The sequence below is a fragment of the Thunnus maccoyii genome, chromosome 14 (genome assembly GCF_910596095.1).
Source record: "Thunnus maccoyii chromosome 14, fThuMac1.1, whole genome shotgun sequence".
NCBI lineage: Eukaryota > Metazoa > Chordata > Actinopteri > Scombriformes > Scombridae > Thunnus > Thunnus maccoyii.
This window is the reverse complement of record NC_056546.1, coordinates 16,528,846-16,543,664: the sequence shown is the minus strand read 5'-3', so window position 1 is coordinate 16,543,664 and position 14,819 is coordinate 16,528,846. Positions and strand designations below refer to the sequence as shown.

The 14,819-nt window shown below is 42.2% G+C and overlaps 1 protein-coding gene across 1 annotated transcript in view; it reads right to left on the bottom strand.

Annotated features, from left to right (window-relative positions):
* The window catches only part of golga7bb (golgin A7 family, member Bb), a 223,120-nt gene that overhangs the window by 91,493 nt on the left and 116,808 nt on the right, over positions 1-14,819 (bottom strand). Inside the window, exon 6 of the mRNA XM_042432737.1 lies at positions 11,090-11,160. Within this exon, the coding sequence (XP_042288671.1) occupies positions 11,090-11,160 (71 nt within the window). The remainder of the gene's footprint in view (positions 1-11,089; positions 11,161-14,819) is intronic.

Here is a 14,819-nt window from a genome sequence, read left to right as displayed (position 1 = left end):
AGAGGAGAGGGTGGGGAGAAAGTTGGCTGGGTCCCACACACACCCATCAGCGCCTCCTCAAAGGTCACTTAGTGTATTTAATAAGGGCCTGATGAGGGACCAGCAACACACAAAAACACACACACACATGCACACAAAGACACTCATGCTGGGAAAAATGTGGACACAAGCTCACATTGTCTCACTCCCTACAGTGAGACTTTCATTTAATCATCATTAAGTTGATCAAATAAACATGAACTATCACACTTGTTACCATAGGTTGCAGTAAAACAGTGGAGAAAAGGCATCAAAACACACATACAAGTGCACACACACACACACACACACACACACACACACACACACAGACCAGAGAAGAATGGCCACATTGTCTGTTTTTATTGCAGCTTGCTGATAAGCGCCACCTTTTTCACAGTGGAATAGTGGCCGTCTGTCTGGCTGTCACCTGCACACACTACAGCCCCCGCATCCCAGTGGTCACACACACACACACACACACACACTACAAAAAATAACAGTCATATATTATCATATACTGTATATTCCAAGAGCTAAGTGTAGTAATTTGCTTTTTTTGTTGACTCCATGTTCCCACAGTCACCTACATTTTCCAGAATTTCTTTTGATGAAAACCAGAGCGATGGGTGTGATCGACTTTCGACCACTTTTTTTCATTCTTCGAGAAAATATTTTTCTCGTGCGATCAAGTTCATTTGGGAAATGAGCTAATGAAGTCTGTATGTGTCTTATCAGAAATATATCAGAACACATATGGATTTGGAAACCAGTGACTCCTAAATGTTTATCTCTCCCAGTTATCTCGAATCTCTTTATCAGTGAGGTTTTATTTGAGTTTTATTTGATTTCTTTAGAAGTTACGGACAATGAAAGAACAAATATCCACTGATCCAATATACAATATTAGATTTTGTAACTTCATTCCAGTGTTCAGGCTGAGTGGAGAGAGCATTACAGAACAAGACTGGGTCAAAACCTAGTATATGTCTGGACCGCATATGGTTAATGTGCAAAATTGTGGCCAATTTGTTACAGAGATAGTCAGTGGTAGTGGCTATAATGTGAATTCCTGGATATTAAATGTTCATCTGCAATTTTCTGTAGTGGTCCCAGTAATGTATGTTGTTAAAGTGTACTGAAGTAGCATCACATGACATGGTTAAGCTACGTTTGAGTAAAAAAAAGGCTATAACTGCAGTTGAAAGAACACTTTCCACTCATATCTTGGGATGTTTGATATGAAAGAGAACTTATTTTATTTTTAATTAACTATTCTAATTATCTGTTAACTCCCCCTGCTCTTCATCTGTCTCTCGCTTTTCTAACAGTGCAGCCCCACTGTACGCGACCGATGCGTATAAACTCGAGTCTGCCCCATCCCGCCGGTCGCTTGCAGGTGTGGGTGGGAGTGTCTCATCCATCCTACAACCTACAACTCTCCCTCACGCCTCCCAGCAGCTCTTGGAAAGCTGTTTTCTCTTTTTCTCTGCAAGCTCACGCTGTTTATCCCGGCTCGTATGCAGCAGAAGCCGCCGACGGAGATTTTTCATGTGTAGCAGCCCGAGCGCCGAGGCCGCGAACCTCACGCGCCGGGTCAGCTGCAACAAGGCCTCCGCACGCTCCTCCGACAGTCGTGCAATCATGGCGTAGGAGTCCGGGTGCGGACTAAGGTAGGGCGTTTACTGCCTCAGCTCATCCTCTTAGCATATGATCAATTCGGAATGAGCTGCAGTCAGTGGAACTGCTGTACACGTAACAGAAAACCGTTTGCGCCGATTCATTTTGAAAGAGCAACGGCCAATGGGAAAACTCCAACGCTCAGCCGGCCGACCACTGGTGTAACTTATTTACTCGGCGTATCTGTCAGTCAAGTGTTAGTAGGGCTGGCTCCATTGTTGCCGTCCAGCCAAAAATGGTGAGCCTGGATGAAACTCTCACTCTTTGAACTGACAAAGCCTGAAATTTACTGCTGATGTTTTTGACTCCATTGTCTTTGGACACAGTATTAAACATTGGCAGCAACATCACACATTTTTCTGAACCGAGTAAAAAAAAGACTTACAGTAACTTAAATTGTTACAAGTTTATTTACTAAAAAAAAAAGATACTTTCTAGATAATAAATATAAATTTAGAATAATCTTGAACTTCTTTTAACTAAAACATTCAAACACGCACACCAGCGAGCCTACAACCACACGCACACGCTCATACACACGTTAATCAGATTTGACAAGTCTACCTCAACAGAATGAGACCATTATATAACGTCCTGGAGAGTCAAAAGAATTTCTATTAGTTGCAGCATGCCTCTCTCTGCCCACCACACAAGGTACCATTAAAACAGCATTAGACAGTAAGCCAACATCCTTCTGGTCTGAACCACTAGACCACCTGTCTGCAGGAAGGGAGGACAGAGAGAGTTGTACATTAATTTAGAGGAAGAGAGTGAGGCAGAGAGAGAGAGAGAGGGGTGGAAACAGCAGCACACGGACAGAAGAACTGTACTGGCTCCGAGCCTTGGCCTGCCTTGCACATAAAATGCATAAAAGATGTTGCGTGTTGGTGTGTGTGTGTGTGTGTGTGTGTGTGTGTGTTTGTGGATGAGTATAAGTGTGCCGACTCCCTTTAAAAAGGCCTACAGCAAGCCAGGGACTCATTTTCTCTCCATAATAAAGTCAGAAAAACTTGTGGCACACACACACACACACACAGTCAAGGCTGCTTTCCACAGCATTGTTCTCATTTACATGAACACTCGCTGGAGCTAAAAAGCCGGATTCAGCTAGCTGAGTAATTTATTTTCTCAGTCATAATGAATATGATGGATGAAGCAGGATTTTTACAGTAATGTCATTTCTAAACCGCTGCGACGTGAAGTCTGAACCAGTTGACAACACTTGTGGGATATGAAATCACTGCACTTCATTTTCTTTTCTTTGAGACGCATTCACATTGGGCCTGTTGTGTCATTCTACATCATTTTATTTAATTTCATATGAGGAAACATTTGCGTGCATGAGAGTGAACGTGTGAATGATGTGACAGTTGTCAAACCAAACAACAAATACTCCAGATATGAAATATAATGGAAATAAAATAGTTTCGTGACTGTTTGAAAAAGCCAGAATGAGACTTGCTCTAACATGCATCCATCACTAAACACAAAGACATGGATGGACTACGAGCAAGGCAAATGTTTTGCTCATCATCATGGGAACTCACAGTGCTCTCTCACCCACACAGATCATTGAATGGTTTCAGCGATCAGGGATCAGATAAACACTACAACCGTAAATTACGACTTCTGTATGACGCAAGTGTGGAAATCTCTGGAGTCACTTTCTTCTTGTCTCTTTATTGTGTCAGGGAAGATTAATTATATCACTGTGTAACTTCTTCTGCCATTACCGCAGAGGCAAAACCGTGTAAATGGCTACTTCAACAGACCATTTTACAAAGTAGTTACATTTAGGAAAGGTAAACATTACATTTATAAGTTCGTATTTCTTGGAGTACTTGGAGCGTGGACGAATTTAAAGCTTTTAAACATTTGGCTGAAACGCGTCTTAAACCACCTCAATTGCAATCAAATTGCTCCAACAAAGCAGATTTTCAATCACCTCCTAAGGTGGTTAGAGCAGTAGCGTTACAATCCATCTCTACTGCCGCTTTGTTGCTTTTACAGTTGGCTTTTTTTAAAAACTCGGATAGCTTTCCCATCCGCCCACGATGCACAAAGTGGCTAAAGCGTAATGGATCAGTAAGTGACAGTCAAATTATAGCCTCTCCTCTATTTGTACTGGTCTACATCCCACCCTGACCTGACAGACTGACAGGCACAATGACACTGTGACAATGACATTCAAAGCTCGTCAGTCGGCCAGTCGCACCAGGGTGATAAGGTTAGATCCACTGAAGACACACATGCATAGCACCGCCATCCTGAGGAAAAGAGGGCAGGGGGACAGAAGAGAGACAGGGTGAGAGGCTGAATGAGGAGGAGAAAGAATGAAGGGGTGGGGGGGTGGGGGGACTGGATAAGAAAACAACCGAGCTGCTCTCGAGGGACTTGGGCTCTCGGAAACAATCACACTGGCCTCAGTGTCTCCTCTGCAGTGGAAAATGAATAAATTAATAGGTGGAGTAGCGGGCCTCCCATGGGCAGGGCCCTGAAGCCATCTGTGAAGGCCATCAGTGTGTCCCAAACCTGCTGTTTCCCTACTGAACCAACATGTCAGTCTGGAGATTTACAGCCGCACGGAAAGCACACACAGACAAAGACACACACACACACACATATAAACACACACCCACGCACTGACAGCATCACACATCCAAACATCAAAGAGGATACAGCAGCCAAACACACGTCCACATGTATTTATAAAGAAGTGTGCCAGGATGCAAAGCCACAGACAAAACAAATATTGGCGCAAAACACATAAGTGGAAGCAAAAGTTCATACTCTTCACACGCCCATATGCGTGCACCAACACTTGGCTGGCACGGAGATTTACACCCGTTTGGAAAGACAAGCATCAGCCAATAAATAAATCTGTTTCTCTGGAGACCTGTTGACCTCCTTCTCTCTCTTTTTTTTGTTACACACACACAACAGCATAGGTCAAGGTCAGACAGGGATGAGCGGAAGGTCGCGAGGAGGTGAAAGTGCTTGTGCATGTGTGTGTTTGTGTGTGTGGGCATGAAGGCTGATAAAACTGTGCTCGGAGTCAAAGCCCTCCTATGTGGCAAGGGGTTAGCAGCCTCCGTGTTTTGGCAGTTAGGTCATGAACTCTGATCCCATCGGACCCTGAGAGATGGGGGGGGTCTGGTTAGGTGGGACTGTGACCACTAATTGACATAATCTCCCATCTCCTATTTGTCAGTGTCTTTTCAAATGGATCAGGATAATCAGACTGGCTCAGGGAGGGTGTGTTTGGGTGGCATTCTGCTATTGTTAAGTGGACATTGCTAGTTCTCCCGTCGAGTGACCTCCTTCTCCCCTGGAGGACTGAACGCAGTCGTTTCTTAAAAGCTACGCAGATCCAGAGTTTAGGATCTTCAGTGATTTTTATTCTGGTGTATCTGTTGATAAGGCGACATCCAAGGCAATCAGGACCTGTCTTGTAGTGCAAAATAGTTGAAGACAAAAGATTCAGGTCTCTTTAAAGGGGACATATCATGCTTTTTTGTGATTTTCTATCATTTTTATACTGTTAGGATGTCGGATGTCTATGTTAAACATGGTTTAAGTTCCAAAACTTGAGGTTAATGTAAGCAAAATATTCCCTGAAAGTCAAAAACCCAAGTTTCAGCCTGCTCTGAACGCCTCGTTTGCAATGTTTCCTCTACTTCCTGCTCATGCGTAGCCTTGGTTGCTAAGGTTGTTCCATTGGTTGATTGTGTCGTTCACTCACATATTTCGGCTCATGTACGGATGTATTTGAGAAGTTGACATTTTGAGTAAGGAAGAAGAAAAAGAAGAGAAATTGTTTAAGTAGCCTCTGGAGCCGGAAGCCGATCAGAACAGAGCGGGTTCATCCAGAGGGTGGCCTTAAAGAGACAGGAGCTAAAACGGCCTGTTCCAGATAGAGGCTGAACTGAGGGGCTGCATTAAGGGCCAGTATAAGATAAAGAGTTTTTTGAACTAACTGTAAATCAAACAAAATGCAAAGATATACTAGTAGAGCCCCAGAATATAAATATAGACCCAGGAATGTGCATGATACGTCCCCTTTAACAACCCCAGAGCAGTTGGCAAGATGTTTCCAATGTGTTGGATGTTGCCGGGCCAACTGTGCCAAGACTTACCAAAAACTAAAATGTGTGCTGGCAAAAACTGATGGGGGTTTAGCCCAAAGAGGAAGGAAAAGAGAATTAGCTGGAAGTCACTGTTGAAAAAGCAAATAAATGAAAAAAGCAAGCAAATAAATGTTTTTTATTTGGAGGCGGACAACACACAGTTTATTTGTTTGGAACGTTTGTTTGTCAGTAACCTTGTGATAACAGGTTGTCTTTTTCCTGTCCTGAGTGGCTCATTTGCAAACTCAGATAATCAAGAATCTGAGGGAGTAAAGCGGTGTGTCAGCCTTCTTCTTCTATTGAGTCTTTTTTTTTCTGTTGTATACCTTTAGGGCTGCAAATAATGAGGGGTTTTTTTCAGATTAATTGATTAAGCTTTCACCCTGAAAATGTCAGTAAAACACCCATAACAACTTCCCAGAGCCCAAATTGCTTGTTTTGTCCAACCAACAGTCCAAAATCCAAATATATTAAATTTACAATGATTTAAAACAGAGGAAAACTGCAGTGAGTCTAGAACCAGCAAATATCTGGCGCTCTTGCTTGATAAATGATTCTGATTCTGATTCATCCACTAATCATTTACACCTTTTTGAAATAAAAGCTGGATTTACTCACACCAGTGTTTTCATCTTAATCAGCCTTGCCTTATTGAAGCAGTCTTATAGCTCTACTCGAGGCTGTTCTTGCCTTCTGCTCAGCCTTTCAACCCTCTGCACCTCTTTAGCCTCTGGACGACAGACGTCTCACTTTTCTCATCTTTTTATTTATTCCTCCTTTCTCTGACGACAAACCGCAGCCACTCTCAGACACTTACTTCTCTTCTATACCACACAGCATCTCCTCTGTCAGGCTTTTTTTCTCCTAGTAAATCCCAGGATATCATCACACAAGCCACCGAGATGACAAAACATACATTTGTCCTGTAACTACAGCACTGAAGATACTTCACAGTTTAATACATCCACAACATTCAACTAGGAAACTTTGTAAGCATCACTCGGAAAAAAAAAAAGAAAAAAAGAAAAATGCCTGTTTAGCACAGAAGCTGAAATGATGCCATTGTTTCTGTGTTTCAGGTTGACAAAACAAAGGAAATGAGATTTTAATGATGCGGTGTAAAGTACAGCTTCACATCTCCAGTGATGATGCATGATGTCTCCACAAGGTATTTAAAAATTTTAATACACAAATGATGCATTGAATTTCACAATATATCAAAAAGACCTAAAAAATCCGAGCAAGAATTTTTACAATAAAGCCTACTGCAATAAATATTCACACAAATCTGCTGTAACCAAAGTTCTCAAATATTCCCTGCTGGTATTTGTCCTTGGTGTGAATACAGACTGCACAGGCTTAATCATCTGATTCCTTTCCATGAGCAGATCGCTCGCCCAAAAAACGGTCTGTACTTTCCCCCCGCTGCCTAAAACAATAACCCCACCAAATGCAACTCCAACCGACCAGCTTCAGAGCAATCGCTCCTCAGCGTTTGAAGTGTTTATGGACATTAATGATCCAACATTTCAAAAGAGCAGCACATGTTTGGCATAGCAGAGCGCTTGGGCAAGAGGAGAAGGCATGTTTCAATGGAAAAAGTTTCATCAAAAGAGTTGTGTTGTTTTATAGTGTGGGATGTGAGGGTTGTGTGGTCTGGGTCGGGTGAGTACCCCTGGGATGTCAAGACATCAACTGTCCGACCGCAGAGACATCCAAGGCACGGAATGAAAAACAGGTGTTTAAGTAGAAGGGAGAGCACCTTTGCAGAAAATATAGATATCAGATGTACAGATGTTAAGTTATGCTCCTGGCAAACACGCTAGACTCGTGTCTGTTCCCTCAAGTGATATATGGTAAAAATATGGTATAGGAGAAACACACAGAATGCCACAAACATATGTATTGCGCAATGTCAAGCTTTAGGTTATTGCATGAAAGTCAAACTGATGAGAATCAATCTTTTGAAAAGATCTGCAGTACAGCCCATTTTTCACATTTTTTTTTTACATTTTAAGACTAATATCATTGTCAAAAAGAAGGATCAACAAATTCATGGATAATATGAATCATCATTACTTGCTGGCTTAAGCCTTTTAGGCAAAAAGAGGAGCAAACAGACACAAACAGCACAGGACAGAGAGGAAAGACAGTGCTGTATGTACCACCACAGAGGCAGGACAGAGCCAGATGTAAATGATTTGCTTTTTTTTTTTTTTTTTTTGTTCTCTGCTCAGCTTACATGATTTTGGAAACTTGTGATCCTGTTGAACATCTATGGGGGGAATGAACTCTGCTCTCTATCTGCCATAGATGGAGTGTTTCCCACATGTTCTGCATACTGATCTCTGGCCAAGACAAGCACAATGTCGGTCAGTTCGGCGGACAGATTCTATGTCCATCTAACCTCATTTCCTCTATGACTGCCTTTCTGCAAATCCTTATTTATTTTTCTCTGTGTCACTCTCTTTTTGTCTCAACTAAACCGTTAACCGTAATCTGTTTATTGATGCGTGTTTGCGTCTCTGTGCGTCTCTGTTTGAGAGATCAGAGTTGAAGGGATGACAGACAGAGAGCAGAGCCTCTTGGAGACCTTCGAGAGACACAGAGCGGACACAGAAACATGTTTTCGCCACACATCAGCCGGCCTCCATGAGTCCACACTGAAACTATGTCAGACCCCGGAGCTTGTGTTCAAACATGCAGAAGTCACGCAACTGTCTGTTTATAAGGGATGGAGCACTATTGCTTGAGGAAAAGTGTGTTTTTTGGACATAAATATAGCCAAAATAAGGAAGAATGAAAAGAAAATGAAACAAACACACAAATAAACAGAAAGATGGATTGGAGGAAGTCTGTGAGGTCTTCTGTTCAAGCATGTTTCAGTGATGACGCATATGGCATCACAAAGCTACCTTCATTTCTAAAAACAACTACTTATTTACAGATATTTCATTGAGAAATGTTATGAAAAGTTTTTGTTTTTTTTCTTCTGATGCTCCCACTTCTACCCACTCACATGTGGCAAACATACCAGATGAAACTAATACAGTGGAACAGACGCTCAGCATGTCGACGCGTTTCATGTGTAGATACAGTAAAGGCAAGTGCAGCTGAAAACACTTACAATCAATCATACTGTACACTGATGAAGTCATTGCTCTCTGGATCGCTTAAATAACTTAAATGACATGCGAAAGCATTGAAGTCGGCGCATGGTGACAGTTAGTTTGGACCGCCTATCAAAGTTGAAGAAAAGTGTCTCGAGTCGTTGGAGGTACTTTAATATCTTGGAATCTCCAAGAGTAAGTCATGGGGCACTTGAATCACCACGCAGCACTTTATAGTAACTAACACATGTTTCTGTGTTTCCCGGTACTGTAACATGGTGTGTCTTCAGGTGGGTCAGGATATAACTAAATGGGCAGCAAGGATATTGTGGCTAAACAGCTCATTTACTATGAAAAGGTGAATCCCCAGAGGCCAGGTGCTGTATACAGACGCGTCTTTTTTCTTGATGACCGTGTCTCCTTTTTTCCTCTTCTTTAATAGATATTTCATTATGTTGCACTGTAAAGATTTCTCTCCCTCTCACTCACTGCGTCTCCTCCTCCTCCTCCCCTTCCTCCTCCTCCTCCTCCTCCTCCTCCTCCTCTGAGAGATGAAGTATTTGTTTAGGCAGACTCGGTGAGATCACAGTCACTGAGAGGGAGCGGGTGCAGCTCTCCAAACCGCATGGTGGGACATTACATTGCTTTTTAATTACACTGTGCCAAACAAAGCACATTATGCGTGATACAAACACGCCCCATCATCTGCATTACATGTGCTGTGACTGCAGGGGTTTTGCAGAACAGGAGCAGGTTTATTCATCATGTAGCGAGACAGTAAATATGACTGAGAGACTTAAAATAGTCTCAGAGGACAGAAAACAACTTCCTGCATGAAAAAAGGGAAACTTTCCACTAAATGGAATCCGAGTGATGTCTTAGAGAGAGTAACAGAATGTGCACAAGTATCAGCGTGTAGAAGCCACATATTAATTGTATATATCAACGTCTTTGTCATCCTTGTAAAGTTGTTGATTTTTCCAAAAAAGAAACAGTCTTAGATGGACCATCATACATCTTGGTGGTATTGTAAAGGGTTTAAATGGTGCTATATGTATAAGACCAACGGATCATGGGATCAGCATTATCAAGGGATTTTTTTAAGCCAAGCAAAACACTATATAATCCCTCTAATTGCATAATATGTATGTATGCACTGTCGCGTTTGCTCCCTCTTTACAACACGTTGTTACAACAGTAAAGAAGTCCTCCTGTGCAATGTTTGAAACTGATCCTTTGACAAAAAAAGTCATGTAAAATGCACAAACACAGATTAAATGCAAAGAGTCAGCATTCCAACACACAGTAGCCCACACACTTCCATGTACACCGAATGCCAGCAGCTGCTTCACAGTAAAAACCTTGTAGCCACTAGAAGTCTGAGGAAGATAAGGCAAGGAGGAAGGCTTTACTTTGAAGTGTTGCCTGGAATGCTACTTCATAAAATTGCTTACATCTACATTTTAGCAGTTTTCTGTGCTTTATTTTTTTCCTTCTGAATTTGGCCCCCCAACTGTAATAAATCTAGGGATGGCGAAGTTAAGCGTATTAGACGATCAGCGTTTTGCTGCCACCGTATGCCTGTTTCAGAGTTTTTGTCTATACATTGTCAGGAGGAGCGCAGTCATCTTCTGGTCAGTGCAGTCAATGTGAGTGAGTGATGATGAAACCCTTGGTAGTTTTGACCTTCATGTATCTGAAAGAGCTCCCCTGGCTCCTTCATCACACTCTACACAACCTCTGTCTCTGCCTGTCAACACCAGCTTATAACGAAAGAGCTGGCCGACAGCGCACACAAACATACGCGCGTTTGCAGACACGCACCTCACAATGCAAGACAAGAGCGGTTTGCTCAGCAGTTACGGAGCGCATATCTGTAGGTACAGATGAATGGCAGCATTTTTCAAGTAGCACAATCGCTTTGATACACAATGGCTGGCAGAAACAAAAGGGAGATTCCTGGATTGTGGACTGTGCTGATCTGGTCTGAGAGCAGAACCCACACTACCACCCTGCCGCCTCATCCCTTCTTGTCCCTGCATTGTCCCTTTTCCTGGAAGCCCATCCCGCTCCTGACACATGAATTAGCCCCATCCACCTTACAGTCATCACTGTGACCACTGGGCACCGACCAGTAAATCTCTGTTTACTCACCACCCCAAGCCTTGGATGAGCTGTCCTTGCTAGATGTGTCATTAGCGCTTCCCAGGGGACCAGCCCTTTGCCTGGAAGACATGGCGTCAGGTTTTGATCCATGTTAACACTCACCGCCCAAATATTCCGATGCTGTGACCTGATTCTTAGAGTTTCCCTGTCCTGAGAAGCTCTTTCATGTGTTTTTGTCCTCTATGTGTGACAAGTTTCCTGTGAATAGAATTATTTTAGTTTGAGTTTCACCTGTCATCAGACAACATATTTTGACTCTGTCAGAACTTCATCAGAATCCTTGTCCTGCTCTTTATTTGATCAGAAAATACTGAAAGAATGGAAAACCTACACTAAAAGGTATTGTGGTGCAAGCTGTGTAGTATTTGCTTTATCCAGCACCACTTCACTAATGGGTGTGGACTGTATTTTACAAATCCATATGACATGATGTGATACGATATGATATCTGATATATACGATACGATACGATACGGTACGATATATTTATGGACTATAAACATAAAAACAAAAATCCAAGAAACAAAGAAACAAAAAGAAACACAAGACGTTCAACATAAAAACTAAACAATACAATCCTGAAATCCAAGAGCACATCTCCACAGCTTAATAAATATGAATAATGCCCACATAAAAAATACAAGGATAATTTGATCTGAATGAGGAGAATGAATAAGGAAAATCAGTCTTTTGAATGAATTCACATGAAACTTGGCAGTGCAGGAAGTGGTTGTTGATTCAACACATCCTCATAATTAAATGACAGCCAGCAAAAGACGACCTATAGTTACGTTTACGCTATCTAGCAGTCGTAGTGATGCGCTCCAGAACGAGCTGTAGGACCCGAATAGGCTGCTTTTCAAAACCATTATAAATGTTACAAAATGTTTTATGGTGTGACGACACTGTGGTTAAGGTCTGGTTAGGTTTAGGCACAAAAACCACTTGGTTAGAGTTAGGGAAAGATCATGGTTGAGGTTAAAACAATCACTTGAAATGTGGTTTATACTTCCTCAAAGTTGGGCAGCCTTCGTGGTCAATGGCAACAGTAAACACCATGACTTACGTTTTTTTTTAAAGATGTCCTGACACGTGGTTGGAAACATGACTCTTGCGGTTGGAAATGGATAATGAACAGTGCCAAGTAACTATCTAGCCATCCCCTCAACCCGCCTCCACCTACAATAATAAGGCAAAAAAAAAAAACTTAAAGTCACCTTATACTGACATCATCTGAACTGCGTCACCTCCCTGGGTCACAATTAATAAGGCTGCTAGATGGTGTAAACTATGGGTCGTTTTTGAATTTTAGACCTATACTGGCATTTTTCTTGTGAGGGCAGGCTGGCTGATCAAACAACAGTTTTTATAACCAATTAATCGTCAAAGCAATTTGAGAAAAATGGCAGGCACTGGTTCCCGCATCTCAAATGTAAGGATTTGCTGCTTTTGCTTTTTTTTTAAAATCATGCTAAATTAATAAATAAATTGCTTTTGACCTGTTGGTTGCACAAATCCAGCCATTTGAAGATGTTACCTTGTGCTCTTTGTGATTGTGATGCACCACAAGTGGAGGTTAAACGACATGCCAACAGCACGTTTGTTGTCTTAATGAGTACCAGTGTGTGTATGTATCCTCATATCACAGTCTGCAGGAGACTATGATCAGTTTGTAGCCGCGACAGCTCTGTGATTCCAGTCCAGCCTCGACGCCCCCTCACCTTCTCTTCTCTCCTCTCTCTCTTTGCCATTTCACTGGCTGTAGACCTACTGCTGGCAGCTCTGTTGACGCTGAGGGACAAGTCAACAAATCAACAGCTTCCTATGCCAAACTCATCACACAACGCTCAAACTGTGCTGCACTGGCTCATTTACAGATAGACAGATATAGAGAGGGGTCAGCACACATACATGTACATACCTACATATATGCACTTGTACACGCCTGTAATTAACCTCATGGTTACACTTGAAATATATAGGTTTGTCACTGATGTGTGTATGTGTGTGTGTTTATCTGTGTTTACCAGGCACTAACATGACACAGTCACTCAGTTCACAGCCAGTAGCTTGGCGGCTGCCTGATTTAATTTTTCAAAGGCTAAGAATAGACTTTTACAGGTTTCCTCCACACCAAAGCAAACATCAACACATTTTCACAACGACAACAGGGGCTCTGAGTCAGTCGGATCAGCCTGAGCTGGCTCCCCAGAAGAGGCCCGAGCTAACTGAACAAGTTTCAGATAGAAAGCAAAAGACATTCTTAAATATATTTCTCTTCATCGTCTGTGTCAGTAACTGCTTTGCTTTCTGAAATATAAAATGTAGTATAGCAAGAAAAAAATCCTACAGCCGGATAAACAGCAGCACTTTACTCCTACAAAGCAACCCCTCTATAATGTGGCATGTAAATGTCTCATGTATTTAATCAGTGGGCAGCACATGTAACCGCTCATGTTTTATTAGCCAAGCCAAATGTTTAAAGTGAGCTCCCAAGTACATTTTTTCCAAGGATTAAAAATACTTACATAAGAGTATTTCAAAGGGAACAGTATACTTGCCGTATCTGCTAACAGGGTGGAAGGGATATTCATGTACCATGAAAAAAAGCAGAAACGATAAAGGCTTGTTGCGGGCCTTTAGGGTAAAAACTGGGTCACTTCTTTGTCAAAGTAAAACTACTTCAGAGACAGATGTGTGTGTTCAGTCAGACAGAGACAGAGTGGTTGCAATAATTCCTGCTGTCGCTCCAGAAAATGAAGGCTTTATTGGCTGCCTGTCAACGAGCAATGCCTTTGGAGAAGATACGGTATCAGAAAGGTGGGTCTGTGCATGTGTGTGTGTGTGTGTGTGTGTGTGTGTCTGTGTGTTTGTGTGTTATGACCGGTCATGGTCAATGACAAGTAGCAATCAATTAGGGCGTGTGCTGAGGTTTCTGGGTAAAGGTTTCTCCTAGACAAGGACAATCATAACACAAACACAAGGCAGGCGTCACAAAGCATCAGAATATATTGAACTTCCTGATAAATGAATGGATAAAGGATGAACTTCTTTCTCTGATATTTCAGGTTGAAATATTATCAAAGGCTCTCATGTGGTAAAGTATTATGGCCTAACCTTGAAGAATAGCCTGTGCTGTGTCACCTGTATGTGTGTGTGTGTAAGCGTGTGTGTGAGTAAGAGCAGGGGCCTCTCAGAGCACTAATGACAGCTGATGATAGGCTGAGAGGAACAGCTCTATGACTGATGAAAGCTTCTGCAACACTGAGGCAGAGAGAGGGGTCAGATTGTGGCTGGTTGGACCACAAGAGATAACGCTAATGACACAGCTATTTCACCATTTAACACTTCCTTGCCCAAAACACTGACAATGAGGGTGACTCCTAAATTAAAAGTCCAAATTAGACTGCGATCTTGTGAGCTCTCTTTGTGCGTGTTGTGCATTTTTTTTTTTTTGGAGATGGCTTAGATCCACTCAGTTAGCTCAGATCAGGGGAAATACCGATTCATTCCAAGGCCAGTCTGGGTGATCCTATTCATCCCATGAGTTGACAGGAGTGGCTGCGTGCAGGATGACATTGACCATTTCCATTGGGCCCTGGTGCACACTAAAATGTTTTGATGAGCATAAAAATGATGTGAACCATATGCCATGGCCATGTCAGTTATATTTAACACTTATTAAATGAGACATTTTGGATTGGCGCCTAAAGCGGCA